Source organism: Ovis aries, chromosome 7 (assembly GCF_016772045.2).
Source record: "Ovis aries strain OAR_USU_Benz2616 breed Rambouillet chromosome 7, ARS-UI_Ramb_v3.0, whole genome shotgun sequence".
NCBI lineage: Eukaryota > Metazoa > Chordata > Mammalia > Artiodactyla > Bovidae > Ovis > Ovis aries.
Genome location: NC_056060.1, coordinates 14,398,948 through 14,414,015, shown reverse-complemented (window position 1 = coordinate 14,414,015; position 15,068 = coordinate 14,398,948). Strand labels below are relative to the sequence as shown.

At 39.0% G+C, this 15,068-nt stretch overlaps 1 protein-coding gene across 15 annotated transcripts in view; it reads right to left on the bottom strand.

The window, feature by feature from the left end:
* The window catches only part of MAP2K5 (mitogen-activated protein kinase kinase 5), a 263,833-nt gene that overhangs the window by 202,305 nt on the left and 46,460 nt on the right, over positions 1–15,068 (bottom strand). For all 15 annotated transcript variants that reach the window (XM_042252082.2, XM_027971523.2, XM_042252077.1 and 12 more), the window contains 2 exons: positions 8,654–8,702; positions 1,782–1,846 (listed from right to left, as the gene is read on the bottom strand). In XM_042252082.2, coding sequence (XP_042108016.1) covers positions 1,782–1,846; positions 8,654–8,702 — 114 coding nt within the window. The remainder of the gene's footprint in view (positions 1–1,781; positions 1,847–8,653; positions 8,703–15,068) is intronic.

Below are 15,068 nucleotides of genomic sequence, written 5' to 3'. Positions count from 1 at the left end.
AATCCAAGAACCCTCAGGACAGGGTAAAAAGTCAAGTCAGATAAGAGTGAGGAGGAGAAGACCAGAACGAAGAAATGCTATTTATGCAGTACTAGGGGTTGCATGGAGAAGGCAATGGCACCCCATTCCAGTACTCTTGCCTGGAAAATCCCATGGATGGAGGAGCCTGGTAGGCTGCAGTCCATGGGGTCGCGAAGAGTCGGACACAACTGAGCGACTTCACTTTCACTTTTCACTTTCATGCATTAGAGAAGGAAATGGCAACCCACTCCAGTGTTCTTGCCTGGAGAATCCCAGGGACAGGGGAGCCTGCTGGGAAGCCGTCTCTGGGGTCACACAGAGTCAGACACGGCTGAAGCGACTTAGCAGCAGCAGCAGGGGTTGCATGGGAAGGAATGATAGTACAGATCCAGGAAATGACAATGGCAACCTCAAATTCTTTAGACGAATTAGGCAACACACATTTTAAGGGCAAGAGGGTAAGACCCAAGGATTGTGAATGAAATGTGTTATTATTTAATTATCTGAATTAGCATAGTGGAAGCAATTAACATTCAGACCAACTACTCGCCATACTCAGTCATCTAGAGGAAAAACCATCCAAATATGTAAACATATGTTCTTAAAGGACTATGTTAAAGGACTTTAGGAGAAAGGACATTTCCTGGCTCTACCTACAGAGAGGATCAAAGCCCTAGGGAGGGAACTGGATCAGATAACTTTGAAGGAGCTTCTAACCTGAGAAATCTAATTCTATGCCAAGGTTGCATCTGAGTTGACGATATTCTGGAATTTTAGGATGTGACCTTTCATGTACAAGGGCAACAGGGCAATTTTTAGCTATATTCACATGGTTAGTAAGAACTCAAAATTCTAAGAAAATCAGTAACCAATAAGAACATAAATTAATTATTTTACAACTTTGCAAATATATATTAATATCAATAGTAAAATATCTAAGGTAAAAACACAATTATAATATGATGCAGGGGTAGTGTATATATGGAAAACAGCTCTCTGGAGGAAAGCTTTATTACACCCTCAGGGCTTTCTTACAGAATATGGATTTTTTTAATTCCTAGTGGAATATTTTTCATACATCATTGCAGACTATTAAGTACCAGATATTACATTATGTAGTTTAAACTTTGCACTACTGCATGAGAAAGACTTCCCTGTCGAGAGAAGTATTTTTTACGGTTAGCATTTTTTAATATGAAAATGAACACTCCTTTAGGCTAAGATCACTGCAACCAGAATTTGGGAGAATTTTATAACTTAACATATTCATCAATGTGTAGAAATTCTCTCAGGGGTGTAGGGTGAGGAGAGAAGGAAACACAACAGGAAGAGGCTTTTGAATCACTAAGTGTCGACACAGGGCAAAGCAATGGTATTTATAAGGTTTGTCTTCCCTTGGGCATAGGTGTAAACAGGCAGGGGACTAGCATAGGGTGCTGGCAAGTTAAAAAAAAATAATGGTGTTCAAAGAGTGAAAAAAAAATGCATTAAACTTCAGGCCAGTTAAAGGTATACTTGTTAATGGTGGACTATTAAATGCTCACCCAGGAGAGATGCAGACTCAGAAATATTAAAAAGGCAATATAAATGCACTTTTCCAAGCAATTTCTGAGAAAATAGATGCCTTACAGAATTTTGGAGTCACATGTGGAAATAAAGTCTAAGTGCTGGTGGTCATTTAAAAATCTCCGCCATGGAGAACTTGGATACCCACATTTGGCAAAAGTGGAGAGAAAGTTTAAACAAAATTGACTACTCACTTGTAGACTGTGCCGCCGTTGCCGTGACCAAGAGTGTCTCGATACCGTATGTCTTGTTCATTCATCTCCACAAGAAAGAAAGAAAAACAAAAAGGGTGTCATGCTGCGGATGGAAATGTCAAGGAAAAGCAACTCTGGGCCATAAACAACAAGCAGTCTGGGTCATTTCAAGTTCAGCTGCAAGAACGAGAAGATCAATACAACATTTGCTGTCCAATTTATAAAAGACGATACCAAGGGACAAAGTGATGGAAAGTTTAATGACAATTTGTTTGCCTGGGTCATTTCATTAAAGTTTGATAAAAGGTGTCAAAATGGAATGATATAACATAGCTCAAAAGGGTCAGGTCAGAGATACCGATAAGAACGGTCTCCAGCACTACAATAACCACGGCCAAACAGCACTGCACGTAACCAAAGTCAGACTTGGCAAGACACACACACACACACCCCCCTAGTAATCCAATGCACAATCTGTAAATACATCAGCCCCTGAAAACTCAAGTGACCCTCTAATTAACATTAAACAAACTAACTGAATAATGTTAATGATTTTCCTAGAGTTGACACTGCTTTTTTTTGGGGGGGGGGGGAATGATAAATTAGTACCCAGCAATAGCTGGGTAGAAATCTTATGGAAAAGTGCCAAATCAACACACTTTAAAAGCCACATATAGTAAAATGTTATAATGCATAAAAGGAAAACAAGTAAGCATGTGATTCATATAAAGTTATTTTTCTAATTTATTATACAAAGCAACATGTACATTTTCCCAGATTCTTTAAAACTGTTATACCACAAATACTACTCTCATTTGTATAGTGAATAGAAGTGAAATTATTTTAGTACCCACAATATAATGTTTTAGAGTTTGAAACAACTCCCTAAGTAATTATTTATCAAATGACTTTAAGACTAGTCAGATTCTATTTAAGGTATTCAGTAATTTTCTACACACTGGTCCAGTTGCTTAAAAATTAACTGCCAACTTTATTCACTAAGTGGATTCAATAAAATGTTATTTTCCATATAGCTAAAGCTTGGGAAAAGCCATAGTAAGCCCTGAAAAAAAAAATCAATTTCCAGGGAATTGCACTGCCTTGCATGGGCAAAAAATGGATGGAGTTTTTAATTCAGTATCACCTGGAAAAAAAATGGTTCGCTTTCAGACCATTATAGTAAAGCTTTAAATATTTTGCTCTACTCTAAACTTTCACCAGTGGAATAAAACAAGGCTCCATTTATCAAGGGAAATATTTTTCTTCTATACATTTCTGAAGTTGAAGCTTCAGAGAACTGTGATAATTAGGAATACAGTGGAAGTTATAGAAATAGCTTCCTTTCTAAGCCATTCTGCCAAACTGTAAAAGAATATTGACAGATTAATGTATAAAGGCCAATCTCAGCACCTAATTTAATTGTAGTATAACCTAACTGATGTAATTTGCAACCAGCTAATTACTACATTTAGGGTCAGAGGCAAAATGACCGATGAGTCATAAAAATTGGCAAAAAATTTTCTATTTGAGGGAAATTCTTTTCTTCATTTCCTTTAAATCACTAATACAGAAAATAAAACATATTTCAACCTATATAAAATATGTGGCATGAAGAAAAGAAAATCTCATTATTCTGGACCAAATGACAAATTTTAAAGCAGCATGAAATTGCACATAAAGTAACTTGAGATGCTAAACAAACTAGGAGAGTTGCTACTGGGTTTACCTTAATCAAACAGTATAACATATGCGATATTTACGTACTAAATATCAGTATATATTGGTGGGTACAAATAGGCTACTTCCTTGAAAACATTCCTCAAGGCAGCCTAAACATTACTGCAACAACCTAATTTGTACTAGTAACTTGCTGAACAATCTGTATCCTCATCATGGCCTGAAGTAAATTTCTAGGAGAAAGTTCATTCAATGTCCACAAATCCTGAATTGGCAGCAATGAGATTTAAGGGTAAGCTGGATGCAGCTATAGGATCTGGGCCCTAGAGACGTCATAGTCCGATTATATGCCCTCCATCTACACCACACCATCAGAACTTTCCAGGTAAAAGGAACAGTAGTTTCCTCTTAGAAAAATATAAATATCAAGACTCAGTGATATTACACATTCCAATAACATACTGTGAGGGACCTAGGACTTTAGACGGGGCTTGATTTTGTGATATTTTGCTGGAGGCAGAAAAGGCAAAGGGGTAGGTCTCTAAGTAGCTTCAACCATTATAATCCCAACATCAGTCTTTTTTTACCTTTAAAACCCCTAGGCTGAAAAAAAAAGTGGCGCAGTCACCCACCTAGCACTCCAACTTAACCAGGAGTGGTAGACAGAAAAAAGGCAGGGGCTAAGCTGAAAGCTTCAGCGCTATGGGGATGTTATGGAGGCTATATAGGGTGTAGGGGGTGTGTATGTACAGACAGACAAGTGTTATGCTCATGCCAATACAATGTTTAGGCAAATTCAAGGGTGGAAATTTGGAATCCCTCAGATAATGAGAAAGACTGTAAGAGTATCATAAAGATAAAAATGGTTTTAAAGAATAAGTTCTAGAACTATGTCACTCAAAAAACAGTATCCATAAAAAATTGTTTCTACAATGTTTTAAAGCTTTATATAGAAATCTGCCTAGACTGTAAATAGACTGGTAGATTTTTCTATTTAAAAATATCAGATACTTTTGCCTATGGGAACCTTCTAATTTTTATACAGTATGTAAGTATTAATCATGTCAGAAAAGTTTTAAAAAAGAAAACTATTAGGGTCAAGCTTATGAACTGATTACAAAAAATTTTAAGAATTGTCTATCTCTGATCAAAATGGGTTACTCTAATTGATCTTAAATATGAAACAATCATTAAAGGGATAAACAAATAGCTAACAACATATCTGCCTTTTTAGTTTAGAAAAGCATATTAATTCAACTTTTCTAAAATGAAACCTAGGAACAGTGCTCATTATGATACAAAGGTGGGATTTATAAGCCTACAAAGTATAGTATTTAAATATTACAGTTGAGATCAGGTAACATAAAAATCACATATTTTTACAACATTTTAAGCTTATAAGCCAATTCATTTGTGTCACGTAACTAGTCAAGGTGAGAACTGAGTCTCAGTTGATCTCATGGGTAAGTATGGACGGACAGCCTCTCCATCAATGGTCACTGGCCCATAGAAAGGAAAATAATCAACTAAAGGGCACTCAAAAGTTAAAAGCAATTTCATCAACTACAATCTTTGTTTTTAAGAAGAGAAATCACATAGCTCTTTTATTTTAAATAAGAGGTAAAAGAAAGTTTTTATACAATTAAAGATACCAAATAACTTTTCAGTATTAGTCAGTTTCCTTATTTCAACTGAAAAAAAAAACCGGCAAATAAAAGGCAGAATAACAGATGTGAGGGAGGAAGAAGAAAAAAAACCCTGAGAGTTACAATTATGTGTCAACTGCCATGCTAGCAAATGACCTGAGAGACACAGGGGCACTGGGCTCTGAGGCTGCTGAAAGAGAAGCGGGGGGCGGGGGGGGGCCGGGAAGGGTGGGGAGGTTTTGCTGGTATGGGGAGACGACCTGTCATGCAGTCCGGACACACACTCTCATCCACATTCAGGTTAGACCTAAGATGAACTGGGAGACTCTACGTGTTTTATATATATTGGTAATAGGACAGTTTTTAAAGCTAATTTTATGTTGAATACTTTTTTTCTTCCTCCTTTTTTTTTTTTCCTCCTAAACACAGGAAGTTTTTCAAAGGTATCTGAAGTTCACAAAACAGCCCAACATGTAGCAGGATTAGAATTATTTCTAGATTTCTGACTTCACAGTACATTTATACTTGAGTAATTAGGAACAGAAAAACACTGTCACTCTCTCCTACAAATTATTTAAAAAAACCGAGGAAACACAACTTTAGAGATGCGAAGGTCAAAGTCATACATCCCTGGAGTAACTGCACTTTTTTAATCCTTTAAATTGACCCACTGGGCCATTTTCTAATCAGTTGCAAATCAAGGGCCAATGTTAAACAGATGATACTGCACTACAATTGAGGTGGGAAAAACACAGCAGTGGTACTGACTTACAGCTCTCAATACAACATGCCAAAAATACCTTATGATGTTTTTTCATGCAGGAAAAAAAGGAATCCTCCATCACAAAGTGATTACAGAAAAACAGTGCCTTCATTCCAATGACTAAATGTTAAACTTCCTAAAAAATGTTTGATTTAATACAATATTAATGAAATTAATGAGGAAAATGAAATGGAATTCAATTATGGATCAACAAAGAAAATATTCTTTGTTTACTGTCTGCCTGTATTAAGAAGAATCAGTACCTATCGCTTATAAATCATTAAAACAAAAATGCTCAATTAATCCTACTTTTATATGTAAAGGTCTGACAGAAACCAGTCCTATCACCAGACCTTTGCTTCACAAATCGAAGCAATAATGGTTTCAGAAAGCAGTCACACTCTATGAGCAGACAATTGGAGAGATTTAGTAAATCCCACTTTATACAGCAGAGACTAATCGGAAAACACAAGCCAGTCAAATGTTTCTTATGAACTGTTGACACTATATCAATGCTGAATCAATTGGTGGCATTTACTCTGAGTGACAGAAAAGAAATAAATATTTATATCACATAACCTATATCAATGAACCCAGGCAGAAAGCTATTTCTAACCTGCCAATATTTGATTATCTTGAAGAATCATGTCCCTTTCTTTTAATCATTAATATGAATTCCTTATTAAATCTAAGTGGAGGCTAGTGGAAAGGCAAATCATTATTAATGCTTGAGAGCATAAACCACTAAAATAAAAGACTACGCTTAAGTGTTAAAGTATCGTTAAATGTGACTTACATCTTCTATAGCAAGTGGTGTCAGTGTTCAGCCCAGAAATTTATTGACGCCACAATGGAGCATGTTACCTCACTGCAATGCAATCTCACTCACTCTTTACTTACCTGATAGCACCAAGGACTGAGGAATTAAGAGAAGGAGGAGGTATTTTGAAGACTTCCAAAGGTGGGAGTTCTTTGTTTTGTTTTGTGAATAAAAGTAAACGTAAAATGGCTAATCCTTAAAAGTAAGGAAATCCCACGCTGTTTAACATGGGGCTATCACATTCCCCAGGGAAAGCAATAAACAATCTTTAAGTGTCAAAAATCATTGCCATGACAATTCTCCACCAAAGAGAATTTCCTAACTGAGGGCACTAAGATATTTATGGTATTAGATTCAGAATACTAGGAACATTTCAGAATGTTTATTTTGTTTGCCCTGGAAATAAACTGTGTTTCATTTTTGAAAGACTCTATGACAGGTTATTTTCCGTTGCCTGGGTTGAACAAATGTAGTTAAAGCTTCTTAATTTATGTCAATTTTGAAATATATTTTCCAGCTGAAGAACACAAGTAACTCCTAAGTTACAGTTAGTAACTAGAATGCAAACATGTTGGAGATACATAAATATCCTAGGTTCAATATTTCAGCTTTTAGTCAGGTTTTGTTTCCTGTGTCTGAAAACATACAGGGCACTAGGGGGATATATACGTGGACTTCAACTGAAACAAAAACTGTGGCTGCTTAAAGTTAAAGTACTATTAGATAAACATGATCTAAAATTTGGGGACCAATAAGATTATACATACAACATCAGATTCTCCTTAGCTGAACACTGAATAGTTAAGGACTAGAATTCACACACTCTGGATGACAATCAGATGTTAAAACCAAATCAATTTCCTTTTTCTAACTATATTCAAGAGATTACATGCTAAATAAGTAAGGTTTCCAGAAGTACCACCATACAGTCATCATTTTAAGGCACACACATCTATTAGGCCACCAAGTTACAGGTGATATTAAAGGACAAGCATGGGGACCCAGCTTTGTCTTCTTGACATGCTCCACTACAAGCACTTGATTCATGAAATGCCAATGAGGCTTGGAGAGGTCAGCATGTGAAGGCACTGAATAAGCATCTGAGATAATTAAGATTTCAGCCTTCGAAACATGGACGGGAAGTGAACAGCAGTTAAGAAAATCAATAAGAGTCTTTTATTTGCGGTGACACAGATGTCTCAGTCAATAGAGCCTAATAGGCAGGCTTGATCGCAATGGACAGGCGCCTGCCTCCAAGGCTATCAAAGGGCTTCCTCTATAACAAACATTAAAGCACATTTATGTTGCTATTGAAGAATCGAGGACCCTGTAGGTAGCTTAATTTACCAGTGTATGTTTAAAAGCACTATACTATTTCAGATGTGTCCATTTACTTGAATCAAAATTAGTGAGAAATAACTGGCCTGCAGGCCCGTTTGTCCCTCACTGACGGGAGGAGGTCATTCTGCTTTGGATGACCAGTCAACTGGACAAACTGAGGGTTCCTGAAGGCCAGGAATTTTAAATGGCAAAGGTCTGCTGTGACTCTGTTCCTCTAAAAAGCCAGTGTTAGTTTCAGGACAAAAGAAGGAACTAAGGTGAGAAAGTTAACAGTTTTTCTTTTTCTCCCTAAAGATAATGAAAGAAGCAGTCACCTCAGGATGCAGGGCCATTTCAACAACCCATGGGTTGACACACTTGTTCAGAACTGATTAACTTTTTTTACCCTGAGCTGGCAGCAGGGTGTGTGCTTGGTACTTCAATCTGCTGGGAGTGAAACCCATTAGCACAGTTTGAAAAACGTGCTGCAAATTGTTCTGCCAATCAAATTAAGCCATGTAATTCATTTATGACAATAAGAAATTTACAGACCCTTTATCTGTTTATTAAGTTTATGGATTAAAAAAAAACCTGGACAGCACTAAGTTACTACTACCAGAAAATCTTAATCTGTAATGAAACCTACCTGGCCATTGGCTAATATTTTTTTCAGTTCGGCAGAAGACTTCTTTAAGCTGAAAAGAAAAGGCATAGTTTTTAATAGGAAATTCATTAAACAGCTCTGAACGACACTGAACGTTCTAGACTAAAATACACTTTTGCTTTAGGTGTAGACATAGACTACACTTTTGACATCCTTATCCCTACGTAAAATATTTTCTAAAGTAACTAGCCAAATGGCACAGGCATCAGTAAGAGACTGAAGCCTGTTGGTAATCTAAAGCAATAAAGAAGACTACTATAATAATGAAGCTAGACTGCTGCACAGACTACTTCAGAGACCTCTCCCTGCTATTAGTTCTGCTGTTTTGGGGTAGCCTTTCAGTGGCTATTTTATGTTGAGCACTACCAAGCACTTAAGAATGCACTCTTAGAATGTTCACAGCAAAGACTACAGAACTTCAAAAAGATAAAATAATTTAAGTTCTGATTTTTTTAATTATAGTTAAGAGTTACAATTCAGCTTCCTGAGAAGCAAATGTGTAGCAGAAATAATCGCAGTATTTACTCACTGTGTGCTCTGGAACAAGATACTTAGCCTCTCTAAATCTCAATTTCCTCTTTCTATAAAGTGGGGGAAATATCAATGTCATAGCACAACCAAGAAGATTAAATATGACAAAGAGCCTAGCACTGGGTTCTGTACACTGAGGCATCGAATCAATTTTAGCTGCCTTCTCTTTCCTTTCTTCTCCTACAGGGATGAGAGTCAGTTTCCAGAATTATGTAAGAAATATGGGAATGTTCTTCTCTGGAATATATGACTATGTAAAAATTTATATGGATGAGCTTAGGGAAAGTGGCCAAAGGATGTTATGAAGTCCTTCTAGCTTCATACTGAGTTACACCTGTACACATTCACTCAATTAGTAGAGTGGTGTATAAAATAGTACCTTTTCCCATCAATGTTTTAATTGAAATTTAAAGTGTGTTAACTCTATCCTTAATCTATCTACTCTAACCCTCTCCCCATCTGCCAAACTAACTCTTCCCTTTGGTAGTTATCTGCAGATGTCTTTCTTTCCTCCACACCCTTTCCCAGACTGGAAGCTCCCTGAGAACACAGACCACATCTTATTCACATCTCTATATATTCCCATCCTTGAGCCTAGCCCAGTGACTTGACACATACTAAGTGTTTGATAAATGGTGGTCATTACTCTGGTTGTTATTATATGGTAGTACACACACACACACACACACACACACACACACACTCACACACATTCATTTGTTACCCTTACTAAGTTATATTTGAGAAAACCTCAGACTTCAAGTTTGACCACACTCATCATTCCAAGTTATAATTACTTTTCTTAATAAATACTTCTTAAATTTATTAAATGAAAACTATGGCCCCTAGTCTCTATATTACCCAGACTTTATAAAATGTGTTTTCAACCAATGATTCTAAACTTTAATAACATCCTCCCAAGTCTAAGAATTCATGCACTAAGCAGCAGTTAAGAATTCTCCAGAATAGGACTTAATCTGAAATATATTAAAAAAATAAAATAACTGCCGAAAATGAGACCAGCTGAAAATAAAATAACAGACTCTACTATTTCCCAAGTGATGAGCATGTGCCATGCATTGTGCTAAATGCTATTACTTACCCCACTCCAGTGCTCTTGCCTGGAAAATCCCATGGACAGAGGAGCCTGGTAAGCTGCAGTCCATGGGGTCGCTAAGAGTCGGACATGACTGAGCGACTTCACTTTCACTTTTCACTTTCATGCATTGGAGAATGAAATGGCAACCCACTCCAGTGTTCTTGCCTGGAGAATCCCAGGGACGGGGGAGCCTAGTGGGCTGCCGTCTATGGGGTCGCACAGGGTCGAACACAACTGAAGCGACTTAGCAGCAGCAGCAGCAGTATCCTGATCTAATGCTCACAATAACTATACCCCTGTGGGTATACCCTGTAGGGGGGAATTACTTCTTTATATATATAAAGAAACCCAAGGTACAGACCTTGCTCAAGATCACTTTAGTCTATCTCTCTAACATAAATGCACTTTTTTTTCCAGGAAAACATTTGGATCCTTATATTCCCATAAATAGTCCCAATTTAATATTTGCAATTATTATAAAAACAGAAATAAGCAAACAATGCCCAGGCAATGTTTCTCTACGGATATCCCATTATGTCATGCAACCTGAAATAGTAACATTTTGATTCATTCCATTAACACAACACCTTTCATCCAAGAAACAAAACGTAATTCCTTAATACAACTTCATCAATCTTCTAAACACCAGCAGTAGAGAGATGGAAAATTTAATCATCCTAATTTTATAGGAGAAAGCCAAGATGTTCAGGAAAGGTCATGCTTGGCAGTGGACTTGAACTCAGTTAATTATGGCCTAGGAACACCACGTGAATGAGTAAACTCAATTAAAAAAAATTTATTTATTTATTTTATTTATGCCAGGTATTCGTTGCAGCATGTGGGATCTTTCAGTTGCAACATGCAAACTCTTAGTGGCAGCATATGGGATCTCTAGTTACCTAACCAGAGATTGAACCCAGGCCCCCTGCACTGGGAGCTCAGAGTCTTAGCCACGGGACCACCAGGGAAGTCCTATAAGCTCAATTTAATAAACAGTCATCCACCTAAGGCAAAGACCAATTCATGCTTTAAGAGTGACAAAGGAAAAAACTGATTTCATTCATTATGCCAATCTCTGGCTACCAACCTAGATCTGGCAAAAAATTACATTTATATATGCTGGCAATTTCTTTGTGCCCCAATTGACTCAGTGTTTTATCTGGTAACTGTGACTTGAGCTATTTAAAAATCACTTTAAAAGATCCTTTAAAATTTAAGTGTGATACAACTGTCACCTGGGTATGATACTTTAGGGGACACTGAGATATTCAAAGAAGAGTGAAAGGGTGAGGGGACTAGAAATAATGTAGCAGAAAAGCTGAATGAGTTGGGAGAATTTAATTCAGAGATAAAACCTAGAGGGAATATAAATGAATCTGTCTACTCATTTATTCAAGCAGTACTGACTAACTATCACTATGTGTGAAGCATCATGCTGAGAACTAGGGTTCAACAATGGCTGAGTAGTATTCCACTGTATCTATTACCACATGTTCTTTATCTACTGAAAACCATAATGGAAAAGAATATGAAAAAGAGTATCTCTATGTGTGTGTGTGTGTGTATATATATATATATATATATATAAACACTTTACTATACAGAAATTAATACAACACTCTAAATCAATGTCAATAAAATAATCTTTTTTTAAAAAATAATGAATATGCAACCATCACTGCCCTCAAAGAATACAGAATTTATTGGGGGACAGAAGTGATTACAATACAATGTGCTAACCACTATAGTAAAAGCAAGCACAGGGAGATAATGGGAATTCATAGAAGGGATACCTGGCATAGACAAGGAGGTGGGCAATAATGAGGGACAGTTCTCAGAAGAAGACAACAGCTTTGTTCCTGAAAGATAACCAAGGTTAGCCAGGATGAAGGCAAAGGAGGGAGTGGATTAAAAGAAGCAAGCAGGAAAGAGACAGCAATAGATGTGAAGGCCCAGTAGTAAGAGGGAATGTGATACATCAAGGGTACCATGTATTCATTAGCAAAGCTGGAGCATCAACTGGAAGGGGTATGGGGAGTGGCAGGCCAGGGGGCTAGAGTGGGCAGAGGACCCAAATGTGGGAGTCCATGGTTTACCTGCTGTGGAAGCTACAGTTGGTACTAAAGGCTACATGGATCAGTAAAGTGGGGAATGAGGGACTCAAAACACCCATCGGCAAGATCACACTGGCTGCACCGTGGAGGAGGTACTGCAGTGGGGAGCTATTAGGAGGCTGTAGCAATGGTCGAACGAGCCTGATCTACCTTTGCAGAAAAAGAGATGCTGGCAAGCAGACAGACTTCACAGTGATTCAGAAGGCAGAACCTACAAATGTAGGGACTGATTGTATGTGGGGCTAAGAGAGACCCAGGAAGCAGTGAAGGACGCCTGGCAGGTCATCTGTGGAGTTTGCATCCAGGTGGATGTGGGAGAATTTACTGAGACAGGAAATCTCGAAGTCTGTTTGGCGGGAAGATGACTGGTAGATGCATCACCTAAAAGAGGGAACAGCCCTGTTGTGAGGGCTAAACTCAGTCTTTACAGTTCAATTCAGTTCAGTCGCTCAGTCGTGTCCGACCCTTTGCGACCCCATGAATTGCAGTACATCAGGCTTCCCTGTCCATCACCAACTCCGGAGTCTACCCAAACTCATGTGCATTGAGTCGGTGATACCATCCAGCCATCTCATCCTCTGTCGTCCCCTTCTCCTCCTGCCCCCAATCCCCCCCAGCATCAGGGTTTTTTCCAATGAGTCAACTCTTCGCATGAGGTAGCCAAGTATTGGAGTTTCAGCCTCAGCGTCAGTCCTTCCAATGAACACCCAGAACTGATCTCCTTTAGGATGGACTGATTGGATCTCCTTGCAGTCCAAGGGACTCTCAAGAGTCTTCTCCAACACCATAGTTCAAAAGCATCAATTCTTTGGCACTCAGCTTTCTTCACAGTCCAACTCTCACATCCATACATGACCACTGGAAAAACCACAGCCTTGACTAGACAGACCTTTGTTGGCAAAGTAATATATCTGCTTTTTAATATGCTGTCTAGGTTGGTCATAACTTTCCTTCAGTCTTTACAAGTGGGTCCTAAAAGGACACAAAGCTCAGCTCATGAAAAAGAATGTTCTGAGACATGGCTACATGAACATAAAACAAGTACTTCAGCCAGTAAAGGGCGTTATTGCCACAGGGATGTTTCGGAAGTGCCTGGACGACCATTTGGCAAGGAGAGGGGAGTCAGGAACCCAAGGAGGGCTGGATTAGATGGGGGCCTCTCCTTCTCCTGCTCTACACCACAGGCAAGAGTCTTCTGTACACGGTGCTGGCCATGGTGCTCTTCTGCCGAAAGTCATCTAAAGGCTCGCCAATACACCGAGAGGAACACTCAAACACCAGGCCCCACCTGACCTGGCTCCTGTCACCTCCTTCTCTCCTATCACTCCTACTGCTCTCCCCACCTCTTCATGCCCTCCCCCAGCCCAGCAGCCCTCCCTGTGTGCCAGCCTAACTGGCCTCCTTCCAAACACATGGAGCTCCTCTGCCACCCCCGGGCCTTCACTGACGCTCTCCCGCCCCTCTGACGTGCCCTTCTCTGGTTCTGGATGTGGCTAGGTGCTTCTCACCCTTCAGGCCCGAACAGAATGTCACTGCCTCCTCCCACTTCTGATACCCAGTTCAAATCTAAACACATGCCTGCCCAGGTTCTTTCACTTTAAAATCTGCTTGTTTTCTTCCTAACAATGACTGTAAAGTATACTTATTTGCATACTGTAGGGTGGTCTTATATTCCTATTAGCATACTTCAAAGGATAAGGACCACAATGTATTCCTGGTGGGTAGGACAACACCAGATAACTGGGAGGCACTCAATAAATACTTCTGATTAGTTACGAGCACGGCACAGAAAACAGCCAACCTAGGGTGGTACATTAAAATCACCTGTAGGACTTCTCCAGCTACCCTCCTCCCATAACAAAAATCTCTCTTGGAGCAAACCACCATTACTATCTGGGAAGTCGTCATATCCCTAAAGGAGGATGCTACAACAAAGGGCTGAGAACCACTAGATCAGACAGTCTCTTTCCAACTCAAAGATTATATAATACTTTGTGAATATAAATGATAGTCTTTTAAAAGCCAAGCTAATTCACTTCGAAAACCAAATCCGAGAGAACTGAAAATTTATCGTACTGCTTTTCTGTCTTACTATCTTTCTCAGCTTCATCTAGCTTTTTATACCATGATGAACTTTGACCTAAAACACCAGGAAAAATCCTTGCTTTCACTCAAGGCTCATAGTCTGTCTGAACATCATTGAACATCATTTTTTCTAGAAGTAGTGGCAATGATTAAAGGCCCTGCCCTCTTTGAGCGGACTGTAACAAGTGACCCTCAGTCCCCATGCCTCTACTCAGTGGCCATGGCTCACGTACCCAACAAGCATGAAAAGAGAGGCTTCAGAGCATTGCTGAGCAGGGCCGAGCACTTGGATGAGGACTCAAAGAACTACCCCTCAGGACCAGGAGACAGATGGTCCACTGGTGAAAAACCAGTGGATGTATTTTAACACTGTTTAAAGAGGAAACACACTGCAAGAGTAGCGTGTTCACAGCAGGAAAGCTGTGGGTAAGATCTACTGACGCTAGAAAAAAACAACCAAGGAAGTGACTTTTCGGGAGGGGACAGGAGAGCAAAGAAAGAGTCAAGAGGAGAGACTCTACCTGCAGTAAAGCCCAGCTGCAAAAGAACCAAGATCTGAGTGGAGGGG